Raw genomic sequence first — 12,015 nt, 5'->3', positions numbered from 1 at the left:
ATGATTTTTTTTTCTGAATTTGAAATTTAAAGATAAAGGTAAACAAAATGGCAACTAATAATTCTTTGTAAAAATCAGTGACCCTTAAATGCCTTCTAGCTCTTCAGCTTTACACACACTGAACATATACTATATAAGTTCATGTCAGCGTCAGCTACTTGAGCGTCTCAACAAATTAAAATATTACTTGTAAAATGGACTAAGTTTTCAGAAAGGAAGTCTTTTATAGTCCTTGCCCAGAGCCTCGTCCACAGAGGCTCAAACTGAAGAATTTGTCTGAGCCAAGAAAAATGGAATCTTTAATGCTTAAAGTAGGGAAAGTACTTTTTATTAAAAAAAGTATTACCAATAATAGATTTAATTTTTTTTTTTGATGTCTATAACAAAGGTGTTTTTTTTTTAAACTTATTAAAACGACAGAACTCCTTTTCAAAACGGTTTCCATAAAACTCTTCTATTTTCAATATTAATTTAAAATAGTAAGACTATTATATATGCAGTTCAAATAGTGACTATTCTTTTTCTAATCCATTATTAAGCAGCAAAAAATGAAGTGCATATATGGAGGGAATTGTCAAATTTAAGATTATATAATTACTCTTTTGAAATTCTAAATTCAAGTAAGTGACAACAATGGATTTACAGACACTGGGAGAATAAGTGCTTAAAAGAATATACCAAGCTGTACGCAATTCAATTTAGATAAATAATTTTTAATATGATTTTTAGATTAAGTAAATTATAAACACTGAAGAGAAATTTTAACGTTTCCAACAAAGGGATTTAGAAAAAGCACCAGGTGCTTCTTCTGACAAGATTATAGACATAGGATAGAAATTATTCAATACAAAATTGTATGAATAAGTTATACTATTAATTAATAGTAATATTTATATTTATTATTACACCAAGTAGGTACATTCATGTATGCAGAAGGAATCATTCAAAGTAGTTAACTTGTGCAATAATACTTTTGGCACTTATGCAGTTCACGCATTCAAGTCATTTAAAATCAGTGGGGAAATTGAAAATAAACAACTCAGCTTTTAAATAAATTGTATAGCAAAATTAAATGCTGTTGGAAAACCACCAATGTTTGTATATTCAGATGAAGTGCAACTGATAGAATTATTTTTCTTGTGCTTTTTTAGCACAGACTCTAATTTCCAGTTTATTAACAATATGCCCTACATTCGTATCTCATTCTGTATAGTCTTATGCACATATTCAATAGGATGAGCTTTCTCAAGAGAAAAAAAAGATGCAGAAAATAGGTTTTTAAGAGTCCAATCCATGCACTGTGGCTGGTAGTAAGTAATATTTACTAGCAAGCACATGTAAAATCGGGTATTTAAATTTATTTCCTTGAATTCTGCATAGGACTGGTGGGTTTTAATCTTTTTGATGTTTTAAGCAGGAAATCTGTTCCTGAAGGTAGATTCTGAACATAAGTACAAGTACTTGAGTACTGTAGTACATAAGTACTGAATACTTAAAATATGTAGTACAGATTAAACTTTGCCTAATTATTGAGCTTAAAATATTCCAAAAATACAAAAAGCATTTAAATTACAAAAAGAAAATACCATCTTTTTGTTATGTGTGTGTAAAGTGTAAAACATCGTGTGGTCCTGAGCCTAGTTTGGTGGCCTCTTGGTATTACCACAACACAAATAATAATAGCAGCAATAACATTATTAATATCTATATAAATAAGCATTAATGATGGGTTTACAATTGTTTCCACACTTTTGTTCTAGCAGTTGAGCCAAATATGAACTCCCAGTATAAACTATTATATATGTAATAATTTAAAAAAAAATGCTGATCTAATTAAAAAAAAAAGTTTTATGTCTGTATCTTTCAAGTCACAAACTTAAATTGTATATTTTGTCCTCTAACCAGGAGAGCAATAAAATCATGAGACAGCATTCATGTACATTTTTATGTATTGTACTACCTTCATTTAACACTTGGTGGAGCAACCTAATTAAACTTCGCAGACTACTGAAACTGGCAAATCTGCTCCCATTTTTGATTAAGTACTCTACTACATCTATATGCATACCAGCATTTGTATTCTGACAGAAAAATATGCTGGAACAATACTATACAAATTGTAGTCAAGATCTTTCTACTGTATGAGCGAACCAGTTAAGAATTTTAACGTTTATTAATTTTATAACAGTTACTTATAGTGATTCCTGAATATTGTGGAATAAATTACTACAGTAAACTGACAACTATTAAGAAGTTAAATGGCAAATGTTGGCAATAGAAAGAAGGAATTTTTTTTTACCTGTGATGAGAGGTCATGCAATTTCACATCCACGCAGACAAAAGTACCATCAATGAAATGTTTCTTGCCTTTTGTTGTCATGTACAGTTTGTGAGAGACCTTACCTGATGTAACGAATGACTGCTCTGCAGCTTGAATGGACTCTTCGGATTCTGCTGGTGTTGGCTGTGCTGGGACAGATCTTTCTTTAAGTCCTGCATTTTTCAGTTATAAAGTTAACTTTAGGCTTTTTTTGTCTTGATCTAATTATATATCAGCATGAGAATCTTGATAATCAGCATGAGATTCAATTATATTATCAGTAAAACAAATGGACAGTATAAGCACCTGAGGATTTACGCAAGCAATGTACTGGTCTAGGTTGTCCTTAACATGTAAGAGTTAAGCATGACTAAAGAATGTTGGGAGGGTTATTTGAAGAATACATAAACATGAAATTAGAAAAATGGGTAAAGATGCCCAAACTTCTTTCTTTGGTATAAGTTTATTGAACAAAATCCACACTGATTTAAACACATCACAATACTGTTCATAGGTTTTGTTATGAAAAAGTAATGTATGCTGATAAAAAACAGACATTTCTTTTCATTTCAACTATTTCCAAATTTTAAAAATGGTACTTATGTGATTTTTTTTAAGTTGTCTTATCTTGAGTTCTTCTAAAAAGTTTTTATAACACATAGCTCACAATAAAACTATTGACTAGGCTCAAAAATATAGCTCAATAGATTGTAAAGAAGGCTACAAGCCTAACTGTGCCTTCAGATTCAGTAATCTACCCTTTAGTTCTCTTCAGTCCATAAATCAGGTTCATGAATGCTGTAGCAAAACTCTGATTCACGGAGTTCTGGTACACAGGTTTCCCCAATATAGTAACAGTTGATTTACAACTAAATAAGTGCCTCTGGATCTAACTATGATGGAAAACAAGGGAGCTGCACATATACAGTGATTAGTGCCGGGGTAAGAGGGTCACCGAATTTCTAGGTGGGAAGATCACCTAGTCCCACCTTTCATGTGTCCAGTGCAGAATTGTTACCGAACGCACATTTTCCACTTACTTATGAAGTCTAGTTTTGGAAAGTAACAAGTGACAGTTTTGAGCTACTCATATTGAGACATTGAAATCTTAGGTTGTAGAACATTTTCAAGAATATCCTGATAATCAGGATGAATTTTCCTCTTCTATAAGCGAATACAAGCCAGAGTTCTTACTCAATAACCATACTACAAGGTCTACATGCTTCCAGTGTTGTTCTCATTGAAACATCAGATTGTACTGTCTGTCTCATTAATAGAAACATTCATTCCTAAAATGTCAAACTCATAACATTTAAAATTGATTATACATCAGATTTGTTTTATGATTAACAAAATCCAACATTAGTCACTGAATAGTGTTCACTAGGGCTCAAACTGGTCTATTTTTTGAGGCCTGAACAATGGAGGGGGCAGTGAGAACTTTAGTTCCCTCAACTCTATTTTAGGTGTTTTTAGCCAGGATTGTGTTATATAGGTTTTTTTTTTTTTTTTTATTAATTCTCATCAGAACTTAGCCTAAATGACAGCTCTGTAGGATCTTCTAATAGTTACAAACACAGCTGAAACATGTCAGTACTTAAAATATTTGAAGCATGATTGAAAAAACAAAAACCTGCAGTTCACCACTTTGCATACTAACTCCTCCTCACTTATTTAAAAAAACCTAGCAATTTAGACTTCTTGCTGCACATGCCAAAACAAACTCTCAGTTTCAGATCTCTCACAATATCAACTGAGTTTACAAACTGGGTAGATCAACAGAGCACAAAATGCATGTTAAAATATGCATCCGTGTCTTGGTTTTGTTGTTTCAAGTTCTCCATTTGTCTTTAAGTATAAACTGGCAGAGCAACAGATGTGCTGTAATTATGTGATGGCAAGTCAGGAGGCAAACAAGTTCCTCCAAAGTGAACTACACTGTAACCCTTTAAAATTGACTTTAAGCCACCACTTCAGTTCCATCAGCTTTTTACTATTATTCTGTTTAGAGAATTTTTTTCTGAAAGCTAAATCTGCATTATATACCTTAATTTCACAACCATTTCTGGGCTATTCTGACGTATACGTAATTTTTATTTACGTAAACAAGTACTTTTATATTACTTAATAGGATATTTGAAATTACTGTGATACAAGGATTGTTTAACTCATATATTTTATACTAATAAAGCTCAAGCGTTTTTAAATTAAATTACAAAGAACAGCATGAGCAGCTTGTAGCAGACCAGCAAATCCAGAGTTAAAAGATTAATATTGCATATTTGATTTTTTTTTACTATACTCATGGAAACCAAGCAAATTAAAAAAAAACACATAACATGGTTTGGGTCACTCTAGTGCAACATACTTATGCAAGACAAAGCGACAAATGTCCTCAGAATATGCTCAGAGGACCAACATCTTTCAAAAAGAAGGTACACTATGATGAACAATCTTCTGTTGCGATGTTCCTTGTAAGTATAATTTCCTTGATTGAAACAGTACACACATTTTATTTTCAGGCTCTTAAATGTGCCTTTATACAGTAACAACTCTATTGGATTTAGATGTTTGATTTTAAAGAAAGGTGTTTATAGAGACAATTCCATGTATTAGGTTACAGAGTGACTGTCCTTTCACACACCAAGCATGTGTATGTTTATCCCATTTAAAACTGTATACATATTGGAATTCACAGGAAAACGTGAATTAACAATTACAAAGAAACATGATGGTCTGAACTACATTAGAAATTTTCATGAAGCTGCTTTAAAACAACAGCATTTTAAGTAAGGTTCCAATGCTGCAAAGTCTTACACACACGCTTAACTTTATGCATGGGAATAGTCCCAATGAAATCAATGGGACTTCACATGTGTATAATCTTTGTAAGATTGGGACATAAGAGGACTGTTGGTTTTTTTGTGTGGCTTTTTGGGGGGGGCCCCCACAGGAACGTATGAGGGAGCGTTAATTCTGCCTTTTTTCCTCAAAACCACTCGATGCATGCAACTTAAAAATGCAATTTGAAATAATTTATATTGTTAACTGCAATATGGCAGTTCAGAGCTTGGAACAGATAGAGGCATTATAGAAAGTATGACACTCAAATCTCCACCTCCTCTCCCCCTCCCACCCCCATGTACTTTTCTCTGTTACCAGATATAAGAAAAATGTTGATGTACACACCCTCAATCCAGACACTGGAGGGACCCTAGATGTAATCTGCCAATAGAAGTACTTCCAGTACCTAATTACAATAAAAGTGTTTCTCTATCAAATATTTATCTTCATTTCCAACAGATTACAATGGAATAAGACATAAGAATATTAATAGTGTTACTGAAACTGAAACTTAAGAGAAGTCTGGGCTTGTTATGCAAGAATAGATATCAAGTCCCATTTCCAAAGGAGATTTAGAATATTTTTCTAGAGCTGTTCTGAGAGATTTCTATATTCACTCCTACATTTTTGCTAATCAGCTCTAAAATGTACCCTCATTAGCACGCAGGTGTGTATATATACACACTTTATATTTTCCCAGTATTTAGAAACTAATTCAGTATGTCATTCTTCCTAATTAGGACAACTTGTGTCACATTGTACTGTAGTATTTGCCATTGTTTTTGTTTTCAAAAACATTGTTTCCTTCACAGCATTATATAAAAGTATACTACTGCACCTATCACCCATAGGTCTTAAAGCACCTTACAAATACTAAGCCTCAATACAACTAAGCATGCATATATGTACTGGATCAACTGAGAGACAGAAGTGAAGTAGTTTATAGAAGGTCACAGAACAGTTTATGGTAGAACTAGAACTGCGGAGTCAAATTCCAGAACCTTGCTAGGACCACCAGCCACTACAGTCAGTGACCCTCAAGTATCATTTTCAGATATTGTTCTAGTCTCCTGTAATTTTATTTCAATGATTCAGCATATAATCAATTCTATTGTTTGTCCAATAAAAATCAGGATTTGTACATGAAGTATTTCTTATATACCAACTAGAAATTAAGTACAGATTTTGTAACATACTGAAATACACTCTTCCTGAAGAAATTTTGTAACATCCTATTTACCCCAATTAATAAGACTCTTGGATACTTCTCATTCTTCATTGCTGAAAATAAAACAAAGAAATACCAATCCAAAAACATGAGCTAATGTGTAGAAGTAGAACATTTAGAACTATTGTAGGAATAAGCTATTCTATGAGTGGCTGCAATACACAAATCTGTTCTCTAATCCAGTCCAGTCAAAATACAAATAATGGTACAATGTCAGCTTACTGAAATTTGATCAGCAAGCAACAACTCCCATTTAGACATTTCAGTAAGTGGCTAGATTTTCAAAAGCTTCCATTGAGAAGGGAACTGCTGGCTTCTGAGCACTTTTGAAAATTTGCCCCCAATTTTGGGTGCTGAATACTTTTGAAAATCTCACCCAAAGTGAATTAACAAAGGTTTCAGACAAAAGATGAAGCCAACACAACAGTAATTTAGCATAGTAATAGCAAAACAAAACAAACTGTCACAGGACCACTGAAAAACATTACAGCACTCAATAAAAGTATCCGACTCTAACAAATGTGTTTCATTGACACTATTTCTAGTTTGCATGCCTTCTAATGAAATGAGAATTAGTTTCTTACAATAGGAATTTTCACCACTTAGGTAATGTCCAGATTATCCTCCAATAATACATTAATAAACTTCTACATATGATCCACAATGTTTTTACACTCTTCACATATCTACAAGAAAAATGTAACACCTTAATAGAAAGCAAGACACATGTATTTAAGGGTTTGATATTGTATGTTAAAAAAAAGATTTCAAAGCTATACCAACAATTTTCAAATGTACAGGACTTGTGATCAAATACTTTATGTACACATTTGAGCTCCACAGCAGATATTTGTTCTGTGTTTACAATGCAAGTACACACATAGGCAGTCTGCATAATCATCACTCACACTAATGACTTTCAGAAAAATTGTTACTAATACACTAAATTATGTTACCAATACACTAAGTTTTTCTCACCATCAAATTTCTATTTCTTTTTCTTCTTCTCATCTTCCTTTGCTGAATGTTCAGAAACTCTGGAAGGGATTTTAGCTATCTTTTTAGTTACTGTGTCTTTCCCTGCTTGAGAAGGGGTAACCTCCTTTTCAGTGGCTGATTTCTTCATAGTCTCTTTGTGTTTCACATTGTCTATTCCTGATTTTTCATTTTCCTTGCCTTTGTCTTTTTTACCCTTGTCAGAATCTTTCCTCAATTTAGCCACCTCAACAACTTTCTTAACCTTTCGGTCAGCAACTTTTCCTTCCATGGATTTTTTTTTCTCTTCAACTTTGTTTTCCTTCTTCCTGGATGCTTCTCTTTCTCTTATTTTCTTGAGTGGTTCTTTAATTGCTTCTTTTACTTTTCATATTTTCATTTAAAAAATGGAAAACGTTAATTAACAGCACCATTTTTAGATCAAGGAATACAATTTTGTGCAAGGTATCTGCATAATTTAATGCCAATTGCAGCTCCAAACCTGAACAACACCCCTCCCCCCAAAATCTAATGTTGGCATAGCTAGCAGCCTATTTTTTATTCTAAATAACCCATAACAAAATTCATGAAATATTTATGCAGAAAGATCTCTTGATGCCTAAATACTTGTTAATTAGGATGGCAATTTAAGCTATTAATACATTTATAAAACTACACAAATTAGATCTGAGTTTCGTACTGAAGTCTTAAATCATGCAGCAGATGCAGAAAATAAGCATCTTATATTAAACTGCTGTATTTTCAATTTCATACTCTAATAAAACTACTTTTCTATAACTAATACTGTTAGTTTACTTTTACAGAACACATGCTTTTCAATGACTTTGTCTAACACCTCTTTGATCCTGGTACTTTGAATCTTATAAGATAAAGCAAGTATTGTATCTGTAAGACTACCTTCTTTAAAACAAGATCTACTTGTGAATTTTTCAACCTCATAGATCAGCAAGGGAATTTACAGTAACTAATATCTATAGCATAACACTTTAGGGACACTGTCACCTTAGCTAGGCCAAAGATTACAAAAAAAAATTAATATGACTAGGAAAAAGGTTGAGAACCCAACAGCGCTGTTAGTGAATTAAAACCAGAATTGGGAGTACTAGAAACTGATAGTAAAAAATATTAAAAGCAAACTGATCAGTCTAGTTTCATTGTACAATGAAATACAAATTAAAAGCATCAGAGGTAAATCTGATTTTAAAATCTTGGCATTTTAATCAATAACATTAATATACATAAATTTTTATTATGATTTTTATCTTGACATTGTCCCTTTCATACTTAATTTTTTCTTATTTAAATTACAGTAGCTTACGACTATGATGCAACATCCAGATAACATGCAAACAAAGCAGATCAACACAGCCTTCTCAACTACTGAAAGTACACTTAAAAAACAAACAAACAAACAAAAAAGGATCATTTACAGTAGTATTCCCCATTTTAAATATAAGGTATTTGAAATTGGTAGAAATTTTCAAAAGGGGAGGGAATGTTTACACTAATGTTTGTCCTCACTTGTTATCAGGATTTAATATTTAATTTCCTTAACAATATGCAGAAAAGGTGATTCAGCAAAATAAAGTTACTTTGATGCTATTTTCATACTTTGTGTGTTTGTGGGGGAACCTATGTCAAAATAACTTTCCACTTTATATATAAACCTAAAAACTAGAACAATATTTTGCTTATTATGATGGGGTTAGCATAGAAAAAAAGATTCATTTACTTTCAGCCCTATTCACACTTAAAAATAAAAGAAATTAGCCTGGTCCTCTTCCTATGAAAAGCAGTAGTAATTTTTTACCTATGTAATTTAACAGAAGCAGATTTTCAATCTTTACTCAGGAAAGTCTTCCCTTGAAGCCTACTGGAGGTTTTTCCAGAGTAAATAATAATGAAAGCTGTAATGTAGTGTATTACTAACTGATTACCTGTACCTTCTCATTACATTTTCTGCATATGAAAAGAATATACTCTTTCCATTCATAACATTTATAATTCAGCCACCATATATCCTCCCAACAAGTTCTCTACATGACGTGCAAGGACTGAAGGCATTTCATAACATTCCTTCACTACAATACCATACAATTCTTCAGTAAGAACCCAAATGGCTCATTTATTAATATTTTGGGAAACATACATTTTCAAAACAAGTTATTCCAAACACAACGCAAAACAAAAGCTATAAATTTCAGCTGGCATGCAAAGATAAGAAAAAATAGTATTCATATGTGCATGAGAACTTTCCCTAGTAGACAATTTTTTTCTAACCATCTTTTCACTGTAAATTAACAAAAAAATAATTTGGTACTCTAGCCTTAGAGGGAAAAAACGATAACCAATGATGGTGTAAAGTTTGTTACATTCAACAAGCAGGCTGCCCAGTACAGAGTAGTAGATGCAACAGATTACTCCCGGCGAATGTTTCTTCAAATAAAACTAGAATTGCAAACAACCCTAGAAATAACATCCAATTAGAATGTGAACAACCACTAAACTAATTTCTAAACCACACTTAAGAATTACTGGATGAAATTCTATGGCTTATGTTAAGTAAATTACCAGACTATGTGATCCTAATGGTCCCTCTTCTGCCTGAAGATCAATAAATCCCTTAAATATCTGAAAGCAGTAAAGATGTCACTGAAGACGATTAAGGAACAAAGCAAAATCGGGGCATATATTTAAAATGTCTCTCTACATACACCATATGAAATAACAGAGTTGCCAGACATCATCAGCGAAATCATGCAAAAAACTTGCACAAAGTGTTTTTGAATAGATTTACATTTAATTATATCCTGTATTAGGAAAGCACTCAAATTAGTTGCAGATGGATAACAGGAATTTGAAATTCTGACTGAGAATTTGCAGAGTATTTGTTTGCTGCATCTCCAACTAAAAAGACAAATCACCACATCTAGCATTAGTAGCCAGAGTTCAATTACCTGGTTTGCAAATCTCATGCATTTCAGGCATTAGAAATTATTTGCACAAAACTCACTGACAAAAGACGCATCAAAGTACCTTTGGCCTTAGCTTTTCTCTTGTCTACCCCTCCTGGCTCCTCTCCTGATGTTTGTAAGACGGAAACAAGTTATAAACATATTTTCGGATATTCAATACATTAAGCAAATAACATACATAATTTACCAATCTAGAGCAACAAAATTTCATTGGTTCTTTATGGTAGTTAGAGTTCAGATTTCTTCCAAATCTGAACCACTTCTAAATACATTTTGAATTATATATTTGTTAAAAGAAGAGCTCTTTACTATACTTCCATTTGTTGGAGACATCATGGATTGCAGGACTGGGCTCAAATTAGGGTCAGATGTTCATGGAACAGTTAAATGATTCCCACAAATACCAACCATAAGCAGACCCCTGCACCCATCACACAGCCAGCAACAAAAGGATAATAGACCATTACCACCATTGTGATGGCAGTCTTCCCTACCGACGAGCAAACTTACTTCAGTAGATGTGTAATCTGCTACTGCATAGCCAGCCAGTGAGATGAAGGCCAAGTACGGTATGTGTCTGGAGCTATAGGTACTTTAATTGAAACAACTTTCAAACTACTAAATGTATCCACCAATTGATTATATTAATACTTTTGGCCTCTACAGTTGTGTAATTTGTACTTAAAACTGACAAAAAATGGCTTTATTACACTGAAAAAGACTTTTTGAACTGCTAGCCCTACACACTTGACCTGAGATCTGAAAGCCAAACTGCGTTCTCTCCTCATGCTTTAACATCAGTGATAAAATAGTTAAGGCCTAACTTGGCTGGCAAAATTACACTTGTGTAACTTTATTGCCTCCAGTGAATAAACTTACAAGATCTAAATAAATCAATCACTCAGTTGAAGCAAAAGGAGTACTATTGAGCCAATGGAGATAGCAGAATTAATAAAACTTATTTAGCAAACTTATGAAGCAAGTAAATATGAAAACACATCTTAAGCTGTTACGGTGTTTAATAATTTAAAATGGTAAAAAAAATCTGGTTATTTCAAAAGCCTTTTGCATAAATAAGAGCATGATTTAATTAGGAAAAAAACATACAGAACTTAATTTTACCTTTCCCCAAAAAGATCAGTAATTTAAAACTTTATTTTAAATTGAAACGTGCATACTCCATAGGGAGAGAACTCAGCAAATACTGTTTGTGTTTTATGGATGTTTCACTTGTTTATAGATACCCATAATTTGCTGCAGTCTAACTCTTCTTATGTAGACAAAGAACAATCCTCAAGTTCTGAGCAAGTTATTAATACAGCCCTCAGGTGTGCAAATTTTACATGCCCTTCTGTTTAGCAAGCCAACTAATAGATAGTATCATTTCTAAATCAAACCATGTCTATCATCATTCTTGGTCACAGAATTCTACAGTAAAAATATCTCTACACTTAAAACAAGAACACACTTTAAAACTACTACTATATTTTGATCTAATTTGAATGCTTTACAAACTTTTGGCATCAATATTAGTTTTGTTTTGTTAGAGAGAATTATTGGTAAACGAATATGATTTCAACAAAACAAAACACTTACCGCATATAAGCGGTTAATGCCTTACAAGGTGAATATTAACATATTATAGTTATACT

At 32.6% G+C, this 12,015-nt stretch overlaps 1 protein-coding gene across 7 annotated transcripts in view; it reads right to left on the bottom strand.

Moving 5' to 3' along the window:
* ASPH (aspartate beta-hydroxylase) overlaps window positions 1-12,015 on the bottom strand; it is a 201,373-nt gene that overhangs the window by 130,050 nt on the left and 59,308 nt on the right. For all 7 annotated transcript variants that reach the window (XM_054017214.1, XM_054017215.1, XM_054017216.1 and 4 more), the window contains one exon: window positions 2,404-2,493. In XM_054017214.1, the coding sequence (XP_053873189.1) occupies window positions 2,404-2,493 (90 nt within the window). The remainder of the gene's footprint in view (window positions 1-2,403; window positions 2,494-12,015) is intronic.

The sequence above is a fragment of the Malaclemys terrapin genome, chromosome 2 (genome assembly GCF_027887155.1).
Source record: "Malaclemys terrapin pileata isolate rMalTer1 chromosome 2, rMalTer1.hap1, whole genome shotgun sequence".
In the NCBI taxonomy this organism is placed as follows: Eukaryota; Metazoa; Chordata; order Testudines; family Emydidae; genus Malaclemys; species Malaclemys terrapin.
Note: the sequence above shows the minus strand (reverse complement) of the source record. Positions and strands in the feature narration are given on the sequence as shown.